General features: G+C 62.5%; 5 protein-coding genes across 5 annotated transcripts; all 5 read left to right on the plus strand.

Annotated features, from left to right (window-relative positions):
* Positions 1–60: 60 nt before the first annotated feature.
* On the plus strand, positions 61–5715 carry LSCM1_07839 (uncharacterized protein; the record flags this gene model as incomplete). The annotated part of the gene is made up of 1 exon (XM_067325195.1): positions 61–5715. One exon carries the CDS (start codon positions 61–63, stop codon positions 5713–5715), a length of 5655 nt encoding a protein of 1884 aa, XP_067180408.1.
* A 487-nt stretch (positions 5716–6202) lies between these two features.
* LSCM1_07840 (uncharacterized protein) lies at positions 6203–8098 on the plus strand (the record flags this gene model as incomplete). The annotated part of the gene is made up of 1 exon (XM_067325196.1): positions 6203–8098. The coding sequence occupies one exon, from the start codon at positions 6203–6205 to the stop codon at positions 8096–8098; it is 1896 nt and encodes a 631-aa protein (XP_067180409.1).
* Positions 8099–15948: 7850 nt separating this feature from the next.
* LSCM1_07842 (uncharacterized protein) lies at positions 15949–17619 on the plus strand (the record flags this gene model as incomplete). Its single annotated transcript, XM_067325197.1, has 1 exon — positions 15949–17619. One exon carries the CDS (start codon positions 15949–15951, stop codon positions 17617–17619), a length of 1671 nt encoding a protein of 556 aa, XP_067180410.1.
* A 1759-nt stretch (positions 17620–19378) lies between these two features.
* LSCM1_07843 (uncharacterized protein) lies at positions 19379–20476 on the plus strand (the record flags this gene model as incomplete). The annotated part of the gene is made up of 1 exon (XM_067325198.1): positions 19379–20476. One exon carries the CDS (start codon positions 19379–19381, stop codon positions 20474–20476), a length of 1098 nt encoding a protein of 365 aa, XP_067180411.1.
* Positions 20477–21721: 1245 nt separating this feature from the next.
* On the plus strand, positions 21722–22774 carry LSCM1_07844 (uncharacterized protein; the record flags this gene model as incomplete). The annotated part of the gene is made up of 1 exon (XM_067325199.1): positions 21722–22774. The coding sequence occupies one exon, from the start codon at positions 21722–21724 to the stop codon at positions 22772–22774; it is 1053 nt and encodes a 350-aa protein (XP_067180412.1).
* Positions 22775–25001: the final 2227 nt, after the last annotated feature.

A 25001-nucleotide genomic window follows, 5' to 3' on the forward strand; every position in this document is an offset into this window, starting at 1 on the left:
TCTCCACCACCACCACCACGGCCTTCTCTGAATCACCTTTCTTGCGCGCATACGCTGCAGATGCGGAGCTTTCAAGACGGTCGGCCACCATCACCACAGCAGCAGCAGCATCCGTCGGTAGCGGCGGCAGTGGTGGCCGATGTCCCCTACAGCGATGCGAACGTGGCGACGGTGCTGTCGCTGTCGCCCTTTTCCGAGTTCTGCCAAGTGCGGCATACGTGGACCGCCAAGCCGCTGATCCGCGGCCGCTACACCGGCATGTGTGGCGGCGACCCAGCGCAGCGAGAGCGGCGCGAGGACTTTGAGTACATCGCGCTGACCCCCTCACCCTCAGCAGCCCCCCACGCCTTTGGCGCTTGTGCACGTCAGCACGCCGTGTGGGGGCAAGTGGAAGCGTACAGCCGCTCCGCAGCAGGTAAGACGATCGACCCGGCGCACCAGCGGACCCCGCTGGCGCTGGAGAAGACGATGCACTTCCTGGTCGAGCACTATCTGCGCGTGCCACACACGCCCATCGTCTACGCGGAGCCGTTCCGCATTTGGGGCTACCTGTGGGACCGACTTCGCGGCATCCGCACGACATGGGCTCCTCAGCTACCGCCAAGCAACGTTAGCCTCCAGGGCTATGTCGACAGCGAAACTGGCCGAGCGCTCGCCGCGGAGGAGCTGCATCGCGAAAGCTACCGCCGCGTGCGCTGGCTCGAGTTCACCGTAGCTGCGCTGGCCGTGGGAGCGGCGTACCTCTGCTGCTCCCCCGAGGGCTGCCAGCGGTTTATGCAGGACAAGAAGCAATTCCTCGAATCCATGTCGCAGTGCTTCACCGATCTCACCGTCTTCTACCGGGCAGAGCAGCGGCACCGCAACGCGGAGTTCTTCTCGGTGCTCCTGCTGCTGTACGGCCTGCAGCAGGAGATGAAGGTCGAGGACCGCGCCTCCTTTTGCCGCTTCTACACCGTCGTGGTGAACGGTGAGCCTCGCCTGTGTCCCGAGAACACGTCGGAGAGTGTCAATCTTGCGCAGGTGTACCGCGAGCTGGAGAAACAGCCGTACATGCTCGAGACGCAGCCGGTGCGGGTAGCCCTGCACCTCATTCACTTGTGGGCGGCGCGGCAGTGGTTTCAGTTCTTTCAATGCTGCAAGTCAGCCCGTATGACATCGCTGCAGCGTGCCGTCGTGTTCCAGTCCTTCACCTACGCTCGCTACCGGGCCGTGCTGGACCTGGTGCTACCCAACTACTACGTCTATCCAAAGCTGCGGGTGCGGCATGCCATTTCCGTTACCGAGTTGGCCGATCAGCTCATGATGAGCCACGACCACTGTCTCGAATTCCTCCAGCGCACGGGTCTCAGCGCTCAGCTCGAGTGCAGACATCAGCCGCAGCACCTGAAGAGCCCTTCTCGCCCCATCCCATCCGCGCCGTCCGACCCCACCGCTGCAGCAGCAGCAGCAGCGCGTGCTGGTAAGGCAGGGTGGTATCTGAACTTGTGTCACCCGAACTCCGACCCTCTCGTCACCGCGGACGAGCTGGAGAGGCGCTGCGTTAACAAGCGCGTCCTCTTCTTCCCGACATACCCCGCCTTCTTTGGCTTTCGTGTGTCGCGTGAGGCGTACGAGCGGTTTCCGGAGGCGAGCAGCCTTCCAGCAGTCGATACCGAAAACACTGGTGACGCATTTTCGGCCGCCGGAAGCAGCTCGCCCGTCGGCCGCGGGGCCGTGCGATTTCCGTCGGGTCATCAGAGCCGCTCCGTACGGCAGTCGCAGGCAGGGGCGTCGTCGAGAAGTGCGGCGCCGTTAACGCCTCGCGACGGCGAGAACGGCGGTGACGAGGACCACCATGTGGATGCGTACGGAAACGATGGCGGTAGCGAGGAAGCGGTCGAGGAGCATGACGGCAGCGACGACGTCGGCAACCGCGCCAACGAGAACGACGGCGAGGGTCGAGACTCGCCACCGCAGCGGCGATCGACAGCGTCTCCTCCCTGGTCAAGCTCACCGTCCTTCGACAAGGAAGCGGCCCTTCTCTGCCAGCCCGGATGCCCCGTGAACTTGATGGAGGTGTTGGAAGCCTACTGCCCACCGTACAACAGCGAAGTCGCCGCTATGCGGCTGTCGGACGCCAGCGAGGAGCTGTTTTCCTCGCTGCCGCAGCACCGTGCGGAGATGCTGCTTCGGTGCCACCAGGCGCGCCTGCGGGCCCGACATTGGCAAAGGTCGCCGGCGCCTGACACCAGCACCACGGCTCTGGCGCCGTCGGAGGAGGCGCTGTGCTGGGCAGAGAAGATGGAAGCCGAATCCGTGTCCACGGCAAGCAGCATCTTCGATGGCAGCGATGAGGACGAGTTCGGCGGCGAGGGCGAGGAGAGCGATCTCGCTACAGCAGCAGCATCGCCCCCCTCGGGCACCTCTGCGCCGTCGCCGCTGGCGGAGGCGGTGCCACCAGCCGTCGTCATCGAGGCCCGACAGCTGCTCACGTCTATACGGGAAAACCCTCTCTACGCTGCAGTCGCCGCAGACCGCGCGGAAGCGGAGGAGAGGGCGCGGCGAGCCAGGCAGGCAGAGGCCAGCGCGCAGAAAGGGGGGACACCAGCACCAACACCACCACCAGCACCAGCAGCAGCAGAGGAGGAGGAGGAGCGTAGACGCGACCGACCGCCAAGCCCACAGGCTCTGGCATTGACCGAGTCAGGTCACTGCGTTGTCGTCCCTCTACCAGACAACTACAGCGACGACACTACCCAGCGCTGCAACTCGCAGAACTCGCGCGTTGTTGTGGAGTCGCCGAAGACGCTGCCGACTCGGCAAGTGGCAGGGGTGACGGGAGCCGGCGCTGGGGCAGTGGTTACGGGGGGCAGTGAGAGCTTTCCCAAAGACACGAGCGCGGCGCAGCAGAAGCGGCAGCAGAGTTTCGACCGAGAGGACTCAGCTGAGACGGTTGAGCCACAAAGGGATTTTCAGGCGCAGACGGCGGCGGCCCCGCCGCCTTCGCTGTTGATGCCGCCACCCCAGTTTTATATAAAAATGCCTAAGCCTCCAGGTTCTACGACGGCCAACATGTTCACACCCGGCAAGCGCGAGCCGCCTCTTGCTGCCGGTGCAGACACCACAACGCCAGCCCCCATGGCTGTGCAGCGCGAGGGCAGCAGCGCCAGCACCAGCACCAGCGGAAGCAGCGCGCCCATGCTGGACTACAGTCACCTGAAACCGCTGAAGCAGCTGCAGCTTGACGACGGCGAGGACGAAGAAGAGAGCGGTGATGGCGACGAGGAGGAGTCGGAGCTCCTGCGTGGCCGTGGCGGGTCCTCCTCCGCATCCACGGCCACGGACTCTGGGGCGGCATCGGATAGCAGCGGCGCTGACAGCGGCACAGCAACACCGCCCCGGTCGCCTCTGTGGGGCGAGCAGCATCCTCTCTCGGTGCCAACACTGGCAGCGACGATCGACAGCTTCACGCCACGCTCACCAGAGAAGGACCCGGCATCATCCGCAGCTGGCACACCGTCGCACAGTACCGGTGGAGAGGCGGCGCGGGGAATGGCTAGCGGGAGCGAGAGCGGCGATGATGGTGCTGCTGTGGAAGTGCAGACAGACAACAGCAACGAGGGTCTGCGGAAGCGCCGCAGGACAGAGGCGGTGCTGCAGCAACCGTCGCCCGCGCTTATCCCTGCCTCCTATGCAGATATCTTCGCTCGCGCGTGTGTTCCGCTCATTGAGGAATACCTGCACCTGTGGATGCGACTGACACATGAAGATGAAACGACGTTGCGCACAGCAGCGCAGTTTGTGCTTGCGGTCCGAGAAGCAGAGGCAGCAGCGACGACGACGGCGGTGGCTACGCGCGGCGCCAACGAGGGCGTCGATGTAGCTCGAGATGCGGTACACACACAGCGAGGCCCCTTCCTGCAGCGACGCGGCGGCAGCGCGCTGAGAACGGAATGGGAAGCGACAACAGCTGCCTCCACGTGGTGGCAGCAGCGGCGCCTGCAGCGTGCAGTCCGTGCAATGGCGCTTGCGGCCCGCCGGCTACTCACCACAGCGGTCCTTCGGGGCAACATGAGCGCGTACGGGCAACTGATGTGGGACCTCTCCCGCGCACTGCCCTCGAGGGTGACAGGCCGCGGCGCAGCTGTCAGCGTCTGTCTCCCCCCGACCGGCGACGACGCGCGAGCCGCCCGCCTATGTCGCGGCTGCTCTGCCGCCATGCTCTCGGCCAGCGATGTCGATGCGATTTTAGCCGCTGCGCGCACACAGTCTACCGGGACGCGGGCGAGGAGCGCGACTGGCGCCGTCTCCGCGCGGCTTGGGGCCGCTGATAGCGCCTCGAGGGACTCTGAAGCGCTCTTCCCCTTCACCGAGGAAAACGTAGGCCTCGGAGACGCGAAGGCTTCCTGCGAGGCTGCCTTAAATGAAGCCATGAGCATCGTCTTCAGTTGCGGCGCCGGGGCAGCGACACTGCCCGACGAGGACTCGCTCGCTTCTTTGCTTTCCAGTGCCGTCAGCGTCTCGCTAGAGTCTGCCGACTCGCGGGGCCGCTCTCACCCCCCCTGTGCCACACCAGCACTGCAGCTCACCAGCATCTATTTTTGGGTGAGCACTGAGAGCTGCTTGGATGGCGCGTCCCCTGCCACCTATGCAGCCGCCGCCGCCAACAGCGCGGCGGGCGCGGCAGCGTTGTCTCGCCTGTTTCGGAACGAAAGGGAGCGCTGGCTCGTCTCTGTCATGATGCCGGCAACCTCGTACACGGCAGCGACAGCCTTTGCGGACGAGGGTGACGATGGCGAGCACGCATCGCGGCGAAGGTCGAGCGCAGTCCCGCGGGGAGGGAAACGGAGCCGCGGCCGTGTGCGTCACAGCAGTGTCAGCGGCGACAGGAGCGGTGTCGTGTGGTTGAGCGAGGCTGGCATGGGCCTAGCCGGCACATCTTTGCCCTCTCCAGCCCCTCTGGTGGTGCGACTGTTTCATCGCGACCTTTTCTCAGAGGTGCCGATCGTGCGCTCCGCAGCGCCGTTGCGCGTGCGCGGCGTAGGCGCTGCGCTTCAGAGAGCCACCACCCTGCCTCTCATGACACGCATCAGCCTTTACGGCTGCGACGCGCAAGCACTGCCGCGTTTGCGGGTGCGGCGCGATGGCGGGGTGCGGCTTGCACAGCAGCGTAACTGCCTCTCTTTTCTCGATGGCAGAGCCACGGCTGCGCAGGTGGCGGCCTCGCCAGACGCCACGCGAGCGCTTGCCATGTCCCACGCACACTACACGGCCCTCCTCGCCGTCGACGTCGCAGAGCCTGGGTACATGGTGAAAGTGTGGCGTGTGTTGGCCGCGGTCGTGGCGAGTCACGTTGCGCACACCACGGTCGCGCAGACGCACGGTGTGGCAATGGCGACGCAACGGAACGGTCACGGAGAAGAGGTGCAAGAGCAGAACTGCGTGGCAGGCGCTCTTGTCTGCCTTCTCAGCTCCTCCTCACACAAGACAGACACCGCGCCCATCGCTGCAGCGGTCGAGAGTGGTTTCCGTGACCTTTGGAATGACCAGCACGGCGCACGCGAGAAGAGCAGGAAGGGTGCCGCCCCCGCCGCAGCTTCCGCGCCGTCTGTCGTGGTCGTAGAGATCGTGTACGGGGACGCAGAGGGAGCGAGGGCAGCCATGGAGGCAGGGATGCAGGCGCTGCTGTCTACCTACGCTCAGCAGGCGGTGGGCGCGTTGGCCGACGACAGCTGATGCATGCTCCCCCCAGCCCGAAGGCCCCCCACCACTTGCCTCTCCTCTCCTCTCTCCCTCCCTCCCCCTTTTCGGGCGGAGGAGTTTCATCGATGACGTGGAATGCGGCACATAACTGCGAAGGCACTCTCTCTCACCTGGGCGGTGGGAGGGAGAGAGAGAGTGGCCGAGAAGGAGGTCGGACAAGTCAAGCCACAGTTGCTCTGCCTCACCCGCGTGAGGAGGTCGAGCCCCCCCCCACCTCCCCCAGAGAAATGGGGTGATGGAAGAAAGGAGAAGAGCGTTGTTGCGTGGCACCTGTCCCCTACACCATAGCTGAACTACGACAGGTGCTCTCAATCTACTCGGCCTGTTTCGCTGCCCCCCCTTCCTCTTCTCTGCCCACGACGCTTTGCGACGCTTCTCCTTGCCGGAACACACACACACTCAGGCATTCGGCAGCCTACAGGCTTTCCCTCTCTCCCCCTTCTCCCTCTCTACGCCACGTATGGTGTACGTCCGGCTCATCACCCCGGCGCTGGCTGGGCTGCTCGATGCGGCAGCCAGCGAGCCTGGAGCCGATCGGCTTCGATGTGACTTTATCGAAGAGCGTCTGCACGCTCTTGTGCACACGCAGTCGCCATCAATACTGGAGGCCGCGTTGTGGATCTACTTGGTTTCTCAGCAGCAGCTGCTCTCCAGAACCACGCACGATTGCAACGCCACTGGTGGGCAGCACGGATCGAACTGCGACGCTTCGGAAGCGCCGACGTCCTCCGCCAGCATCGACTCTCCGCTACCGCCGCCGCTCCAGCTCCCCGAGTTCGTCACATGCATCAGCGACGCCGTGCGTTGGTACTGTGGTGAGCTGTTGACCTCTGCTGCTCGTCCGGTGGCTGGTGAGTGCCAAGGAGCGTCACAGCCGCCATCGCCACCGCAAGAGAGACAACAGCAACAGCAGCAGCAGCAGCCCAAGTCAAAAATGATTCTCCATATCGAGCGAGGCCCTTGCAGCGCCGTGGCGAAGCAGCCGGGAGCGCGAATCGATGAGCTTGTCCGACACCTGCAGCAGCTGACCTCGCCCTCAGCGCCGTCACAGCCAGCTCCGCATCCCAAGCAGGCAGCCGGGCCTCTTGCCACTGTGCGGCTGGCCCTCGGTGCATTTGCTCAGCTCAATCGAACCTCCGCGCTACGTCAGCCTCGCACCGTGGCCCTCCTCGTTCGAGACCTCGTCTCCCTCTGGAGTCTCGTCTATCTGTGTAAGCGTCTCAAGCATCACCAACTGCGGAAGGCGTCTTTGCTGATGGGCACAGCGAACGCCGCTATTGGACCAGTGGACCTGAAACGCGGTCACGCCGGAGGCGCGAGGCAACGAGATGGCACTCTGGGCGTAGGCTGCAGCCCCAACAAGCACCACTCAGACCCCGAGCCCATCGCGGTGTGCTTCCACGATTACGATCTGCTACTGCCATGGGCTCTCGTTCAGCGTATATTGTCGCCGTCGGTGGTGTCCATGGCAGCCGTAGCAGCGCAATGTCGAGCCGTAGAGGAGGCGAAAGCGGATGCGGCCTCCTCCTTGTCGTGCAGCGCTGCCACCACTGCCCCTACCTTCATGCTCATCCTCAACCCTGCCGTGACGGCCATGGACGACAACCCCGACCGCCTCAGCAAGAACGCGCGCATAGACGCCATCGATCAAGCCTCCAGCAAGTATTACTATGCTCTTCTTTCCACACGTGCGCATGGGCAAGCAAGCGGGTGCAACAGAAGCGTACGGTCCGGCGCCTCCGCTGCAGCCGCAGCAGCCCACCAAGAGGCCCTACGCAGCTCCTTGTCGTCGGTGGACATTGGCGAGTACGGCGTGCTCGACCCGTCGAGGATGCGCGAGCCCTCCTCCCTGGCCGGCACGGCCGGGTCGCTCTCCGGCGGCGTCAGCGTGGGGCGATCGGCAAGCTCGGAGGCGGCTTCGAAGTCGTATGCGTTATTTTTGCGCGATGCATCGATCGGCTTCGACATCCAGGTAATGGCCCTCACCGGTGCCGGTGTCGGTTACTACCTCGGCTACCTGCGCGGGCTGTCGTCGGAGTGGTGCACGCTGTACGCCGTCGTTGGCCTTGTGGCGATGATGCTGGTGGACGCCGTCCTGCTCATGATTCGGGTCGGGCGGCAGGACGAGGCCGTACGCAGGGCTCGCAAGCGGATTCGCCGGGAGCGTGAAACGGTTGCGAAGGGATGCGAGAAGCTCGTGCAGGCCATGCAGGCTGCTGCGCCTTTGTCAGCGGTTGGTGCCGCAGCGGCATCCACTTCCTCCTTCGCGGGCATGACAACTCGTGGGAGGTCGCACGCGGACGCCGCTGCGGCATCTCAGGCGGAGACCGGCTCGCACACCAAAAAAAATCAGTAGCGCCGGTACCTGCGGCGCATCAAATAGTGCGCAGGGGATGTGAAATGGGAGGCAGTGGGCAGGAAAAGAAAGGGGGAAGGGGGGCGGCGAACAATACGCCTCGGTAAGTGCCATCTCGGAGGGTCCAGTGCCTCAATCTTCATCTGTCACAAGCTCAGCAGCTCCTCCTCATCTATGGCCTACATCCAACCACTTCTTATGGTGGCCGGCATAGGCGCTCGTACCGCGAGGAACTCAATGCGATATGCCGCTGCCGATGCTGGCAGCCAGGCCCTGCATGGAGTGGCACCGCGGCGGCCTGCGGCTGGGGTTCGGCGCATGGGCTTCGCCCAGATGGCTCGGTGCGCGGCATTGGTGTGACGTGTCTGCCTACCCGCCTGCCTCGCCCCACGAGGTGTGCGATCGGGGCCCCCTGTATGTGTGTGTGCGTGTGTGTGTGTGACGGGGGGCCGGTAGGGGTGTGGTGTGGTGGCTGACCTTGACGTGTGCGCTCTGTGCGGCAGAGGCGGGATGGGTGGGTGGGGTGAACGCGTTGAAGCCATTCGAAATCGAACTGTCCTGCTGTCCTCCCCTCTACTCCGCTGCGTCCTCTCCTCCCTTCTCCTCATCCTTCGCTGCGAGCCTAGCGCCCTCAACGGCTTCCGCAGGCTCCTCTCTTCTCTCCCTGCAGAGGGGGAGGGGAGAGTGCTTCCTTGCTGAGGTGCCATGCATAATGGATCGACGCCCACATCTTCGGCGCTCGTCACCTACGCCGCATGGCGCGCCGAGGCGGAGCGCATCACCCGACTTGCTCGCAGCATCGCGCACGACAGGCGACTTAGCGCGGCAGTCGCTGCTGTGAAGAGCGCGTCGCCCATCGCCAGTGGCATCGGGGTCGACGGTCGTCCATCGAGGCCACCAGAGCTCTTTTCCACAGCAGCCGCGGTGGCCACCGCGGCTGCACCGTCTTTTCTTCAGCGGATGCTGTACAGCCCCCCCACGAGTAGCACCGAATCTACTGCTCTCTCCCCTGTGGCGTCTTTACCAGCAATACAGGGGGCGTGTCTCAGCAGGGACGACGAAGTCGCTTCGCTTCTGCAGCTGCTGGCCCTGGCGGAGATGCCCCCTCCTCTCGACACCGTCGCGTGGCCATCGTCCTCCTCCGCAGAGAAACGGCGGTTCTTTGCGGAGGCGCTGGCAGCCGCCTCTCTCCGCATCGCCAGCAGCCACGAGAGCGAAAGCGCTGAGGGTGGCCCTCTCGCTAGCGTGGCGGTACCGTCGCCATCTTTGATATCGTACTCGCACGCCGTACTGCCGAGGCGCGAGATAGCCGCGGCCCCCCATTGGCCAGCGGCAGTGCCTCACACAGCCCCCCGTCCTTCTCCGGGCGCGTGGCAGAGTCCTCTCAGCGGCGGAGACGGCGAGAGCGATTTTGATCTGCTGTTCGCGCGGCTCAGGCACCGGGCGATGGGGCGCGGTCGCAGCGAGTGTGCGGTCAGCCCGCTATCACATTCGGCACCATCGCCGACCACAGAGCCCCCACCGTCTGCTCCCGTGGTCAACGCTGGTCTTGATGCTGCTCGAGAAGCTCTGAATGCGGCTGATGCACTGCTCCTGCGGCTGCGCCGCCAGTATCGTCTCACCACTTCGCCGAACGGGCGACTGGTGGAGGCGCAGACGCTTCTGCTGCGGGCCACGGTATGTCGCGAGGCGCAGCTGTACACGAACGAAATTTTGAGTGCGGTGAGCCAGCGCTTCTGCTCTGACGAGGTGGAGCAGGGGGGACGGCGCCACGTGCTGCACCCGCGTCGCCATCGCCCCTCCGCGTCATTCGAAGCTGTGCCGCAGAACTGGGCAGCACTAACCGTCGCTGAGTCCAGGGACCCTCTCACAAGTGCCATCCGAAAAGAACTTGCCCAGGCTACGCAGTCGTGCCAGCACGTGGAGCGTTCTCGCTCGCTCGCGCAGGACAAGAGAGCCGGTGGCGACGGCATGCGCGAGGTCGCAGAGGCAATGCCTTCAACCAGCTCGGCCTCACCACAGCTCATGGAGGCACTCGCACGATGGCGGCAAGTTGTTGTGGCGCAGCAGCGCTCTTTACGCATGGAAGAAGTGCACGACTACGTGGCGGCAGCACAACTATTTCTCGCAGCAGCTGAAGAGGAGCAGCAGCTCGGCGGTGGCGGTGGCGGCATTGGGGCGTGTCCACAAGATGGGCCATATGGCGAGTCGCCTTTGATGCTCGCCACTCACGGCGTGACGCACGTGCTGCGTGCGTGTGGTCTTCTTCTCTCGGACACTCTGCTGGAGAAAGAAGTGCCGTACCCATCCATTGTGGTGAAGGAGATGGCAGCGGCGGCTGTTGCGGAAACGATGGCCACGCCTGACATCGCCGTTGACAAACTTGGAAGCAGCTGCAGGAGTGACGGGGCCGCTTGCTGTCCGCCGTCGCATCCGGTGGTTCTACCACCGCTACCTGTGCGGGGTGGCCCACACGCCACACGCGTATGGATACTGCTTGTGCAGCTGGCAACCTTCCTGGAGCGCACCTCGTTACCGCTTCCCTGGGATGTGAGGAGCATCGTCACAGACAACATTGCCCCGACCCTGCCGGCAGAAGACGGCATGCGCAACGGCAGACGCAGCACTCCGCAGCTTCTCTGGGAGCTTTCTGCTGCGGTGCTGCTGCAGAGACCACTCGATGCACTCCAGGCTCTGCAGGAGGTCCTTCTGTACGCGTCTTCGTCTACCATAACATCGGCAAAGGTGCGGTCGCTACGCGATCTCTTCAGTAGCCACACGTCCCCGCAGAGCGCGCACCCGTCATCGCAGCCCTCCTCTGCAACACGGACGTCTCCATCGTCGTCGTGCACCTCATTTCCTGCAACAGCAGCAGCAGCAGCACCGTCTGCGCCAAGCATCTGGACAACGCCGGTGCAACCGCAGCCGGGCACACTACCACTGTGCCTCCTCTCCCTGCGCCGTGCCACCGCGGCCGCTGTGCGTGCGCGCCACGACGCCGAGGCGCTGCAGTATGTCGAGGTGGGCCTGCGCCTACTGAGGGGGCAGGCGGAGAGGCGGAGCCCCGTGCGTGGCGATGAGCACGAGGCCGCTGCCGACTACCGGCGGCTCGCGCACTGGCCCAAAGTTGCAACGGCGACGCCAGCCCAGCGATTGAGTCCGACAAACGTACCTACCACAGAGACGGTGGCCTCCGCCGTCACGTACCTCTCCGATAGCGTGGTGCTAACCATGCAGCGCGTGCTGCTGCTCTTTCTCACGTCTCCGATGGCGTCTGGCGAGGCGGTGGAATGGCTGCAGCAACGGCAGTGCCAAGATGACGTGTGGTGTAAATCGGAGGCGAAGGGGCGTCACACAGCCCTCTCTGCTTCTCGCGATCTCCGCCCGTTGAGCCATCAGGAGCGCCTCGAGAGTTTGCTGGAGTGCGCCGGTGACGTTGTCTGCGGCGTCGCCGTCTCTCTCACCTATGCTCTGGACACGTTGGATACCCTCACGGCGCACCTGCAGCTGCTCGAGCGTCATCTTTTGGTACCACAAAGCTCCATGGCGCGGTCACGCGCCGCCTCTTGCACGGCCAGCAACGTAACGTGCTGCGAAGCGTGCGCGTCGCTGGCTCGGCCACCCCACACGGAGCAGCAAGACTGTTTCGATTCGCCCGCGAGTGAGGCAGTCGTCCTTCTGCAGTCCTTTCCAGGCGCGGCGCATCGATTAGAGCATGTTATCGCGACGGCGCTAAAAGCAGCAAAGGCGGGCTCAGCTCTGAGTGACGCACCCCCGCCAGCAGCCCATGGCATCGAGCGAGGGGCGCCAGCCACTACGGCATCCGCCACAGCACTCGGTGAGGAGGCACTGGCGGAATACCCCCCTTCCTGTGCAGCCGAGGCCGGCGCCTCGCAGCAGGGGCGTTCGCGCGCTGTATGCACGCTGACCTCGTCGATGCGGTATCAGCGACTGAAGACGGCGTACCGTTCCCGGCCGTCCTTTCGGATCGGTGGCACTCAGGGCTCGGCGACACCCGCGGACCCCGGCAGGGACGCATCCGCGGCCGTCGCACGCAGCACCCACGACGTCCACAGCGACCCCGCGCGCGTTGTCGGGGAGCATTCGGAGGCGGAGGCTGAAGAGGGTAAAAGGGGCACGGAAGAAGAGGGCAGCCGCTTCTGCACGCAGTCTGCCGCCTTAGCGGAGCTCGCGCAAGTTGTGCGAGAGCTGTGGGTTATGGTGGGGGCGCTCACGCTGCCGCTGCGTGCGACGTCAACGTGCACGTTGACGCCGCCCAAAGCGGCATTAGCGGCCCCTGAAGCAGAGGAGCGGTGGTTCGAGGCGGGCGTTGCAACGGACTCAGCGTGGTCATCAAGCAAAGGCGGTGTTAGTTACAGTGCAGCGCGCCACGCCCTCTCTGTAGTGGAGCCGCGGATGGAGAGGTGTCTGCGCGTCCTCGGTGACCGTGACCGGACTGTGCTGGTGCTGCTTCGGCGGCTGCAAGCGGAGCTGCTTTTTCCGGCTGTGTGCCACTCACTTGCGGAGTAGAAAAGGGCCTTAAGGGGGAGACGCATGGCCATCTCGGCGGTGGCGATGGCGTGTCCCTCCCTCCATCTCCTCAGCGCAAGGAGGCGAACGGAAGTAACGGTGTCGTAGAGATGCACCGAGGCTCGGCAACAACGCGGTGCGTGTAAAGGGGTAGGTTCGATACATATCCTTTCGTGTATTTGGTGATGTCTTTCATCTCGCTGGCTCGCTCGCTCTTGGCGAATATAGTGGTCGCCGTTCCGACCTCGGCACGTCAAGCAGCGGCATCCGGCGACAGGCGGTATCGATGCAGCGCATGAAAGAAGGGTAGCGACAGCGATACAGCGGGGGGTGGGGGCGGGGGGACAGCGTGCCTTCACGAGGTTGATACCGTGTGTGTACATACATATATATATGTGTGTGTGTGTACGTGTGTGTGTGTGTGTGAACGAGTCGGCATGGCACTGCTCGCGGTCAACTCTCGGGCTTTCACCCTCCCTCTCCGGCACCTGTGCTCACGCGTCTTATCTCAGTCTACGTAACAGTAGGAGGAATGCACTGACTCATGCACGCGGGCGCGGGCAGTCGTGTGAAGACACGCACGCCCCACTGGTACAATCGAGTCGAGTCGGGGGAGGTCTTTGGCTACGTGGTCGCAGGAGCACATACAGCCCCTCCTGCCGACTTCGACTGCCACCGCCATCGAGCCCACCACTTTGCGCCCCCTCGCTAAAATGTGTACTCCTCTGTTCCCGTGTGTGCATGGGCGAGTGCCCCCTTCACAAGTCGTCACGCACCCCTTGCACCCTCCTCCGCACCCTCGATCCTCCCGCTCGCTTTCGTCGCAGCATCTCGACTGCTCGCTTCCCCTCTCCATCTACTCGCACATGCACATCATCGCCGCCTCCCATTAGTAGGCCTACGCCGTATTCACGAGGCCGCCGCCGCCGCAGCAGCAGCAGCCAGAGCCCCACTACGCCTCCCATCGCACCCTCCCATCCCCATCACCCCTCCTCCTGTGTCTGCCTTTCTCGCCCTCTCTTCGGTCGTTCGGGACGACCCTCGTCCGCTTCCGTGGCTCTCTGCCTCCTGCTGCTCCTGTGTGTTTGGGGCCATGATTCGCACACACTCCGCTCTCCGGTGGGGGTGCCTGTGCTTCTGGACTACCATCCGGCCGGCACGCGCCCCCAAACACACACACACACAGAGAAGGGGGGACCGCGGAGTCGACGGAGTGTGTGTGAGTGAGGGCGAACGTTGCGCTGACGCGCGCGCGTGCCAACTCAATGCCGCACACATCCCTTTCCTCGTCCACCGATGTAGTCGAAGACGGCGGCGGCAGTTACCGCGGCAGCAATAGCCTCCAAGGGCGCAACCTTGGGGGCCTCTGTAGCCCTGCCAGAGCCGCAGCTGCCGCAACGCTCACCGGCCTCTCTCTGCCACCGTAGTAGCACGCTCCCTCAGTTTGCGTTGCGGCGCGGATACAATGGGCGCTGCTGGCGCGCCCTGGCGATGAAGAAGCAACAGTGCGTCGAGGAGGTAGCAGCAACACAGTTCGAGGCTCCCGCGTGATCTCTCGACCTGTCCGACTCTCTCCAGTGAAGGTCCTCTGCGCGCCGTGGTGATGTAGGCGCTAACAGGCGTGTACGATGAACGGCTTGCAGCGAAGGCTGTGCCGGGGTCCAGGAAAGCTCGCAAGTGCCCCCGCTTCAGAACCAAGGTGGTGGCGCAGGCGGGAACATCCCCCTCCTCTTCTTCGGCCTCGCTTGAGTGGTGGACCTTCTCTCCAAGACAGGCAGTCGCACCTCCGGCAGCGCGAGAGCCGCAAGACGCAGAGTGCGTATGTATAGGGAGGATGAGCAGGTCAGTCTCTGGCAGGCCCTTGTGGCTGTGCATGTGCGTCTGCAGCCCTAGTGGCACCGATGCGTGGCCCCCCATCTCTGCGTCTGCTTCTGCCGCTGCCGCCCGGCATGTGCCGATCCGCCCATCTCCGCCCCTCCCCTCCCACCGTCGTGCGCGAAGAAGAGACGTGAAGAAGAGACCCCACGCAGACACGCAGAAGGTAGCGGCTGTTGGCGGCTACGCACGAGGGGGTGGGAAGAGAAGGGGGAAGAAGTAGGTGGCCCGTCACGTGGATTGGTTGCCGTTGCTGGCGACGCTGTTGGTTCGCTTTCATCGATTTCCTTCGCTTGTTCGCGTACCCGCGCACGGGCACTCAGGCACGGAAGCGATGTGAATGAGAGAGGAGGGAGGGGGAGAGGGCTGCATCAGAGGCAGCAGTGTGTCAGGATCCTCTCCGGCGCCGCCACAATAGCGCCTTCCCTTCTCTTGAGTGGCATTGTACGCACCGTCGGATGTCCTTTCCGGCGTGTTTCCCACCCACCGCAGCTTCAACGCATCTCATGCCCAGAAAGCAGCGGCGTAGCCGCTGCCCCCCTCCTCTCTCACGCACTCATTCACTCCCTCTCTGCCTCCCTGTGCGTATGTGCAAGTGCATGGAAGGATGCACTCACGTTGCACTGACTGGCGCGAAAAGAGGGGGAGGTGAAGGGGAATTCGGGAGAAGGGGCCGACATGCGCGTCGCCTATCCCCTGTCTTCTGTCCACCGCTGGCAGCAGAACCGTCTGTCCCACCTGTGACCTGCTCGCCTCTACAGCTCTGTTGTGCCCCTCCTCCTCCCCCTCTCTCACGCCCCGACGACATGCACGCACACATATGCCCGCCTCCATCCGGCAAGCCTTCCGCAACAACAGCAGCAGAAAAGGGAAGAACACTCTGCGTATATTCGCTGTTGTGTGTGTGTGTGCGGCCCCCCTCTGTGTGTTCTCCTCTCGTGCATCCGGTACGCTTTCTTCTCCCGTTTTGCTCACCAAGAGAGCCTCCCGGCTCCCTCCAACTCCCTTTCATCCCCCTCTCGCCCCTCGCCTGTATATCCCTTCGTATCTTGTGCGGCACACACACACGCACACACACACATATATATACATATATATATATATACACTTTTTGTTTCGCGTGTCCGCTCTTTCCACGCTGCACAAGGAGTCACATCTATCGCCTACAGAGTAAAGTGCAGACATCGACGCAAGTGCCCGAGTAGTTGAAAGAGTGGCCTCAGCAGCAGCAGTAGTAGCAGTAGCAGTAGCGTCGTCGTCCATAAGTCACAGCCCCGCCTCTCCGCCTTTCTCAGATCGTCCCTCGAGGCTGCTCTTTCACGTGCTTCAAGCACGTGCGGCAAGCGTTTCACGCGTGCAGCGCGTGGTGGGAGACACGCCGGCAGCAGCCCCTCCCGCTGCACACTCCTTCCGTGCAGAAGTCTGACCTCCTCCGTCGCGCAAAAATGGCGAACCGCTTCAACCCGCATCAGCACCCGATGCCGCAGCCCGGTGATGGAAGTCAGGCACAGTCCTTCTTCTACCATCCAGCAAGCGCGCAGCAACAGCAGCAGCAGATCTACCAGGGCTATCCCCAAGGCTTCCCACCGCTTCACCTCATGGCGCCGCAGCATCAGATGCAGCTCCTGCAGACCCTCAACGAAGCGCAGCGTCGCCAGGCACTGCAACAACAACAGCAGCAACAGGAGATGAAGAACCGTTCTGCTGCGAGCCTTCCGCCGCCGCAGCAGCAGCAGCAGCACCCGCAGCACCCGGGATTTGCTCGCCTGTCAGCTGCTGAATTACTCCTCCTCCAGCAGCAGCAGCAGCAACAACAACAAGAGCGGGAGCTGAGGCAGCGGCTTGGCTTGCCGGAGGGTGCGATACTAGCCAGCTACGGTGGAAACGCAGCCAACGCGGCAGCTGCGAATAACTTCCTCGCCAATATAACACTAGCCCAAATGCGCCAGCAACAACAGCAGCAGCAGTATCAGCAGCAACTCTCTCAGCTGCAGTCACAGCAACAACAACAACAGCAGCAGCAGCAGAGCACACAGCAGCAGCTGGCGGCGCTGATGGCGGCCGGTAAGGTCAGCGCAGGCGCCGCTGCATCCACGGCCGGCATGGGCGGCGCCGGTGGAATGATGATGCTCTCCAGCGCTGTCGGGCCCCACCTTGACCCCGCAATTGCTGCCGCGTCCCCAGCGATGCAACAGCAACCTGGATCCACGGCCATCCTCAGCAACTCCAGTGCGGCCGCCGCCGCCGCCGCGGCAGCGCCACCTGCTACCGGCCCCGCGGCCGGCGGCACTGGGCCGGCTGCCGCGGCCACTGGCAAGGGCAAGATAGAGGTGGACGACGAGTACGGTCTGAAGCAGCTGGTAAAGGTAGTGCAGGCACCACTGCCCATGTCCACCACCCCGTACGTGCCGTCCGCTGATGAGCCGACGGACCCGGTGTCTGGGCGGCCAGTCAGCCAGCAAGACGCCGACGAGCTCAACTTTACCTTCATCACCCGTGGCGTCGATATCACACAAATCGGCCTCTCCGTCACGGAGGAGGGGTGGCTGCACACCACACTTGCCACCCTGCCGCTCGACTCGTACGAGTACTTCATCCTGCCCGAGTTCAAGATCCCGGAAAGCTACAAGAAGCCACGGCCCAAGTCGCTCTCCATGAAGTCGTTCCACCAGTTCAAGGAAGAGACGCTCTTCTACATCTTCTACAGTATGCCGCGTGACGTGCTGCACCTGGCCGCGGCCCGCGCCCTCTATGAGCGTGGCTGGCGGTACAACAAGCGCGCCCAGCACTGGCTGCACCCCGTGAAGGCCGAAGACGGGACCCTAATGGAGAAGGTAACAACGGGGCCGGACGGGCAGAAAATCTTCACCGGCACGTACACCATCTTCCAGCCGAACGAGTGGAAGCAGTCACGCACGCAGCCGAACCACACCATCGCCGCAGCTGACATCGAGGAGCAGAGCGCGCTGGTGGCGGCAATGGAAGAGGCGGCGCGACAGCAGTCGCAGCGGGCGCGCGGCAAGACGGCGCACGGAGCTAGCGGCAGCGCCGCTGCCGGGTCGAATGGTAGCAATAGCAACACGGCAAACAGCAGTGCACCCCCGGGGAACGCGTGAGCACGCGTCGGAAGAGAAGAGGTAGCGGAAAGCGGCAAGGCCTGCACATGTGCGGGGCAGCGCCTCTCTCGCACGCATACGGCAGCTCCATCAGCGGTGTCATCGTCTCTTTTTCCTTGACAGCACTGCATGCGCCCAGTGGCTGCCCCCAAAAGCGCTGGGGAGAAAGCAGTGTGGAGGGGGGTGGGGGCTGAGATGAGGCGGCGGTTTCTTTTTGGTGTCCCTTTCACACCTCCGCTTCTTTCCTGCACCGCCCCTCGCCACCACCCTTCTCCTGCATGTGTACATGTCAGGGCAGTGTACGATGGTTGAATGCTGTGCCTCAGAATATATATATACCTATAGGTCCGCGCGCACGCACACAGAGGCACAGAAGCCCTCTCGTCTCCTCTCGTGTGTCTGTCTGTTTGTGTCTGTGTGTGTGTGTGTCTGTTCGTCCTCCACCTTGGGAGTTGTCTGTGCGCGTGTATGGGCGAAAGTGTGTATGTGTGTCTGTGTGTGTGTGTGTGTGGCTGTGGCTGTGGTGGTGCCGGTCAACTCCCTTCTCTCTCTCTCGCTCGCCCGCTCGTCCTTCATTGCCCCTCCGCTTCACTCTTCCCCTCTCTCACACAGCACTGCACACACACACAGACACACATATACATATTATATTACATGCGACGATGCCCGTATCTCGGCTGCATTTCCGGACTCTCATCTTTGCCAGCCGCCCCCCCTCTCCTCTCCTCTTTTGTGTGCTGTGCCCCGTTGGCCCCCATCCCACGCCCACACACCCCTTCCCCTCCCCTCTCCTCCTCCTCTGTGGGTGTGGGCGTGTGCGTCGTTTCTTTGAATGCGCCTGTTTTTTCTCGCTGTGTGTCACTCTTTGTCTTTTTTTAGCGTCTTCTGCGGCAGGTCTCTGTGTCTGTGTGTGTGTGTGTGTGTCCTCTCTCCCTCCCCCTCTCTTGTCTGTCTCTGTCTGGTGGTGCGTGGCTGGTAAGGGTCTTCTCGTGTACCACGAGCGTGTTCGTGCGGCTCCCATCAGAGCATCGACGCACGTCAAATTTGTGCTCCAGAGGGGGGAGGCACATGTGGTGCGCGCACATGCACCCATTTATTTGAATACATATATTGTTGGTGTTGGTGTTCTTGGCATTGCGAGGGTATCATGTAACGGCCCCCTTCCCCCCACCCACCCACCCACCCTAATGGAAGGGAAAGATTAATCAACAAAAAAAGGGTTGCCCAAGAGGAAAAGATTACCGCCTCACACGCACGCAGACACAGATGCGCGCGGAGGGACGATCGACACAGTCACACCCGCATGCGCCTGAATCTGCGACGCGTACGTGTATATGCGCTCGTCGATTTCAAGGAGGGACTCGTATGTGTAAGTGTGTGTGTGCGCGCGCTCGTTTTTTATGCCTCTGCATCGCCTCTCTTTGCTCCCTCGCAAGCAAGGGCGCCGAACTGTGTTCAAGAGAGAGTAGAGAGAGGGGGGAGTCCGTACCGTACAAGAAGGCGGCGGAGCGTTGAGGCGCTGGCCCTCGTCTGGCGTTCCTCCTGGCGCCGCTGCTCACCTCGTGCGAGCTTTTCGATCATTGGCATCGCCTCGGGCACCCCCTTTGTGTTTGGCTTGCGCTCCATCCTTTGGCGTGCACACGCACGTGCATTCGTTTCCCCGCCTGCATGTGCGGCGATTCCTCCCCACCCACCCACACACACACACACAGCCCTCCCCCTCCCCTTCACTCAGTCACCGACCTCTACTCGGACTGAAATGGTCGTCTCGCTGATTGGACCGCTGGATTCACCGTACGTGCAGCGCACGCTGCTCGTCGCCGCGTATGCCGGGATTCCGCTGAAAGTGGTGCCGATACGGGCTGGACAGGAGAATGAGACGGAGGCGTACCGCCTGAACTGCCACCCAATGCAGCGCGTGCCGGTCATGAAGACAGACGAGGGATACCTCTTCGAGTCCAATGCGATGATCCGTTATTTGGCCCGCACAGAGGTGATGCTCGTCTCGGTCAACGCCGGGGTGAACAGCGAAAAAATTCCTCACCCGCATTACCCGATCCCCTACGCGATGTACGGTCACTCGCTGCTGGAGTCCACGCAGGTGGACAGCTGGTTAGATTTCGCCATCACACACATTGACGTCTATACAAGGCAGTACCTCGCGTACGAGCAAGCAACGGGGCCGAAGCCCGGCGCAGAGGTGCGGAAGCTGCTGTGCAAGAGCCTCGACGGACTCGAGCGGCGGTTGACTTACATAAAGGAGACTTGCCGCGCGATGGTGCAGTCGTCCGGTCCGCTGACGACGCGCTCTGTCATGACGGAGGAGGAGCTGCTCTGGAACGAGGAGGACTACATGGCCTCGCGCGCGACGCGTGATTTGCGCCTCAGCTCCGTATACAACGTGGCCGGCTCGATTCGGCAGCGCCTCACGGAGAAGGAGCGGCAGGAGCGGGATAAGCAGCTAAAGCTCATCCAGAAGACCACCGACGAGGCGCTGGGTGAGAATGGCGCCGATGACGCTCCCCGCGCAAGCTGTCGTGCGTCCATTTCGCGGGAGAGCATCATGATCTCGGCAACGCCACGCTCATCGGCGCTCATGTCGGCTCGCGGCTCCACCATGGGCAGCAATGCTTCCGTTGTGCAACGCCAGGACCTGCTCTTCCTTGTCGGAGGCTCGCTGACGGCGGCAGATCTCGTGATGGCGATGTCGCTCCACGGAGCCCTGCGCTGCCAAGAGCTAAAATCGATGATCGCGTTCAACTACCCGAACTCGTTCAAGTACTACAAGAACGTGCTGACGCTGCCGGTGGCGGCGGAGGTGGCAAAGGCCATCCGCCTGAACGTCATCAAGGCGTAGCAAAGGGGGGAAAGGCGGGAGGGGGGGTCACGGATCCAACCGTAGCGGTCACCATGGAAAAAGGCTGAAGGAACGGCAGAAACGTCGGCAGCCTCAAGAATCGGATAGCCGTGCGGCAGCTCGCGCACCGCAGCAGAGACAACCTGTAAGCCCCGTGGTGTGTGAAAGCGGGGGGGGGGGGTGGCCGCCCTCCTGTTCCGCCGTTGCGATACCTTGCAGGTGTGGGTGCAGCCCTGCTGCCTTCACACACACACACACACAAATTTCTTTGCCCTCACCCCCTTCGATCAGTAGCGCATCCTCTCGCCATCAATCGCATCGCCTTCCGTCCCCCATTCGTTCTCTTTTCTTTTCGGGGAGAGGGGGGAGGGGGTCCTTTACTGCTGTCGAGCCAGTGCGTGGCGACGGTGTAGAAGGGAGTCCTCCGCCCCCCCGTCCCCTCCCCCTCTCACGCACGTCGCTTATGCATGTGATCGCTGGTGTGTGTGTGTGTATATGTGTGTGTGTAAAGGGGGGAGGCGGGGTACGCTCTCTTTAATACGGCCGGTATCGCTCATATACGTCCTCCCTCACGCTCTCTCTTTCTCCTCCTCCCCCCTCTCTTCCTTTGCCTTCCCCTTCATCGTCGACGCTGTCTTGGAGTCACACTGGTGCGCCGGTGGAAGGCCACTGCATACGGATATGTGCGGGCGGGCGTTTGTGTGTATCGGTGCAGCGTATCGTTCGTCTCCGTCTTCCTCTGGAGGAGCGTCAACCGCATCCGTTCGAAATCGGTGCCGCGCCCGGGAGGCATGGGCGAAGGAGGCAGAGCACACGCGGGGCGTGCATTGACAACCTCAGGCGCCCAGCGCCAGAGGTCATAATTCTTCTTGCGGGCCAACCCCCCACCACCACCACATCGGGACGGGGGAGGGGCGCACGTGCCCCATAAAACGGCCTAATCCGCTGTGTGGCTGCCGTTCGGGACCGGCAGAAGAGTCGTATGCTGGCCAAACATACACGCGCGCAGATATGCTTGTATCTGTATCTGTGTCTGTGTCTGTCTGTGTCTGTGTGTGTGTGTGAGTCAATAACCGTCCCGAGCGAACAAAACTTTCTCCCTCCTCTGGTGTCAGCCTCTCCTCCCTCTCCCCTCACCACCCACGCTGCGCGGCATCTTTGCGCTCAGAACTGATATATATACATACATATATATATACACATATATGTTTATGTGTGTGTGTGCGTTTATGTGTGTGCCGGCCCATGTGCGCGAGTCTGTTTGCGGATCCTTTGCGCTCGGCCCAGCCAACAGCAGTGCAAGGCACGTGTGCAAGTCGCTCTGCGGCGCATAGCAGCAGCCGCTCCAGTCTTGTGGAGGCATGCGAGTCGTACAGCGTTAACAGTCGACTGCTTTACAACGATATCGAACAGCTTTCGAGAAGGCGCTTCGACTACGCGCAACGGCTTATTTTGTGGAGTCGGCTGCTGGGCGTGGCCTCGCTCGTCGCGGCTGGCGCGGCTGGCCTCGCGGTGTACTTCCAACAGGCGCAGCTTTACCGCGTCTGGCGGCTGCGCAACCCCCGCCGCGTACAGCAGCTCGCCTACTTTTCCACGCTGAGCGGTGGCTTCAGCCTCTGCAGCGCGCTGTTTCTCATCAGCCCCGTCGGCCTCATGCGCTTACACGAAAAAGAGCTCCAGCGGACAAAGCAGCTGGACGCCGCTGCTGTCGCTGCACTCGTCCAAGAGCAGAACTTCAGAACGGTGGCCGCGTGGGCGCGTAGCGCCGCTGAGACAGGTCGATGGGTGCCTGCCCCCGCAGTACCCACGGCGGCATCACCGCCTGCGGCCGACGCGGCACACCACGCAGGGTGGAAAGGGGGGAAAGCAGGTGACATCGAAGCAGAGCAGCAGTGGGTGTGGAAAGAGGTGGTCCTCGACCCCACGCAGCTGCAGCTTCTGTCGCCTCCTGACCACTCGACATCAAAGAGGCCAGCGACTCCCGCTTATACGGCGAAGGCCGATCCGCCGTCGGCGGGCACCGCCGCTGCAGCCGACGCCGATGCAGCTGTGCGGACTGCCAAGAAGCAGCTTTCCGCTCGATTGCTGGTCCCCTCCGAACCTTTCGACAGTCCATCGCGCCAAGGTGTCAGTAATGCAGACTTCTCAGCCGAGTTGCCCACGTGTCAACAGCAGCCGCGGCGCGCGTGGGGTCGCACAGCGGACCCCGTGGAGCTGCAGCGGTTAAAGGACGAATGCGTCGCCATGTGGGAGAAGCTCTTAGCAGAGAAGACAGCCATTGCACAGAGGGTATGGTGATGCCCCACCACCACCACCAATCCACCCACAAACACACATGCGCACTTCCTCCCTCTCCTCGTGTCATCTGGCGAGTCACCGTGGAGTCGTCACCGCGTTTTGGTGTGGCGCTTTTCACAAGCGGGCTCGCTGGCTCCCGCCTTTCTCGAGCAGCGGTGTCCACGCAGGGGTCATCGACGGGCGCCTTTGTGCGCCTGCCTGTCGTCATGCGTTTAACGCTCCACTCCACCTCTCCAGCCCTTCCACCCTCCCCTTCCCGCTGCCGCCCTCATCACACACACACACATACGCACTTCACGCGCCCCCTACCCCTTCCCCCCCCGCTCTCTCATCAGCGACGTCTCTCGCGAAGCCGCGACGGAACCGATTCCACACGAACAGGAACGAAAAGAAAGCATAAAAGGAAAAAGAAAAAACGTCAGTGGTCGTCTTTGCGGGTGTCTTTTTTTGTCTGTCTGTCTGTCTGCGTGTAGTGTGTGTGTGTGGCTCTGTACTTACCTGCGCCCGTGTGCCTGTGCGTCTGCGCCTCTCTGGCTTCCTCTTCCGCTTCCTTCCGCGTCCGTGTGATTACTCTGACCCATTCCTCTCCTCGCGCGGGTTTCCCGTCTTTCTCTCTCGCTCACTCGCTCACTTTCTCATTCATCAGCCCTGTGTGTGCGTGTTGTCGTCGCTGCGGCTGCAGCTGTCCGCCTCGTCTCGACGGAGGCGCACCATTTTCGGTGAACGACCCGCACAACACAAGCAGCAGAAGAAAGAAGCGGTTGTATACGTCCAGCAGAATCAACGAAGAAAAAGGGGGCAGTGAAACAGCTGAAAGGGAAAAAAGGAGACGGAAGAGCGGAAAATTGGCGGCAGCGATAGACGAAGAAGTCGGGTGCGAAGTGTCACACAGATCGACGTCGCCGTGCGCTCACGCGTGCGAAAGAGAGAGGGCGAGCGCACGGGGATCGAAAAGTCAACGGGCGACGCATTCAACGTCGGCACACGTCACTTTTCGCTTTCTGTCCGACTTTTGTTTCTGCTCTTGACGTCGCCTCGGCTGTTGTCTTCTCTTCATTTTCGCCGAAGCACACATAAACGCACACAGACCCTCCCCCCTCCTCCCCCCTTCTCCCCCTCTCTCTTAGAGCTGCGCACCCCTCTCGCCCACATCACGCACTCGTACACGCGTGAGTATCGTCAACGGCGAGCTGTCCTCGACGTCTGCGTATCACGCCTCCACGGGGGCACCTCCCCTCGCAGATCGTTGTCGTCTATCTTAAGGTGAACGACGAAATACACAGTCAGGTGGGTGAAGTGCCTTCATGTCTGCTCCTCGTCCCCCCTCCCTCTAATCTATCTTGTGATTCCATTCGAGTAGCACCCAGCTTCCCCTGTCCGTGTGTGTGTGTGCGCGCCTCGAGTCTCTGCGCAGCCGTGCTAGCAGTCATTGTTCATTGTGTTCTTCGACACAAGCGATCGCCTCGTCTTCCACCACCACCACCACCTTCCCTCACGCGCATATACGTTACCGCACCGCCTCTGCCATCACACTCTTTCGCCTCACCCACTCTGTAAAGCACGGGTGCGCGAGGGGCATCGGCTCACTCGCTGGGCAGCCCACGCATCGCCCTTTCGGACTAGACTGCACTCACACTCACAGAGAGACAGAACGGCGAAGGACAAGAGTAGCCGCGCGCTTCGGCTCCTCTCGTCTGTGGCGTTTTTTTTCCTTTCGTCTGTGCGCGGAGAGCCTCTCCTCACCTCTCCGTAAAGGGGAGAAGAAAAAAAAAACACATACGTTTGGGTGTCTGAGCGCGTTCCGTGTGGCGACGTGACACACGCAGACGGACTCTTTTCTTCATTTGTACCCTCACACCCCCTCTCTCTGTCTGTCTGTCTGTGTAGTATTTGGTGTGGGTGTGGGTGTCGTTCTTACCCCTTTCTCTCTGCTTGAAGCGCTTCTCAGTCCTTCCCCGCCTCCATCCTCCCCCTCCTCCTTTCTCGTTCGATTGCTGCGTGGCGCGCAGTTGCGGTTTCAGTTTGCTGTCTGTGTGTCTGTGTGTGTGTGTGCGTGTGTTTCTGTCTGTCTGTCTCTGTCCGTGCGTGTCCTTGTCTCCGTGTCATCTCTCAGCGCCTGCTTGAGAGCATTGGCAGCGTGACTACTCCGTTGTTGCTATCACTGTGGGTGTTGCCCGGGTACCCCCCCTCCTTGTGTCTCGAGTGGGTGCGGCACCGCCTGCCCCCG

This window comes from Leishmania martiniquensis, chromosome 12 (assembly GCF_017916325.1).
Source record: "Leishmania martiniquensis isolate LSCM1 chromosome 12, whole genome shotgun sequence".
Classification (NCBI taxonomy): Eukaryota; Euglenozoa; class Kinetoplastea; order Trypanosomatida; family Trypanosomatidae; genus Leishmania; species Leishmania martiniquensis.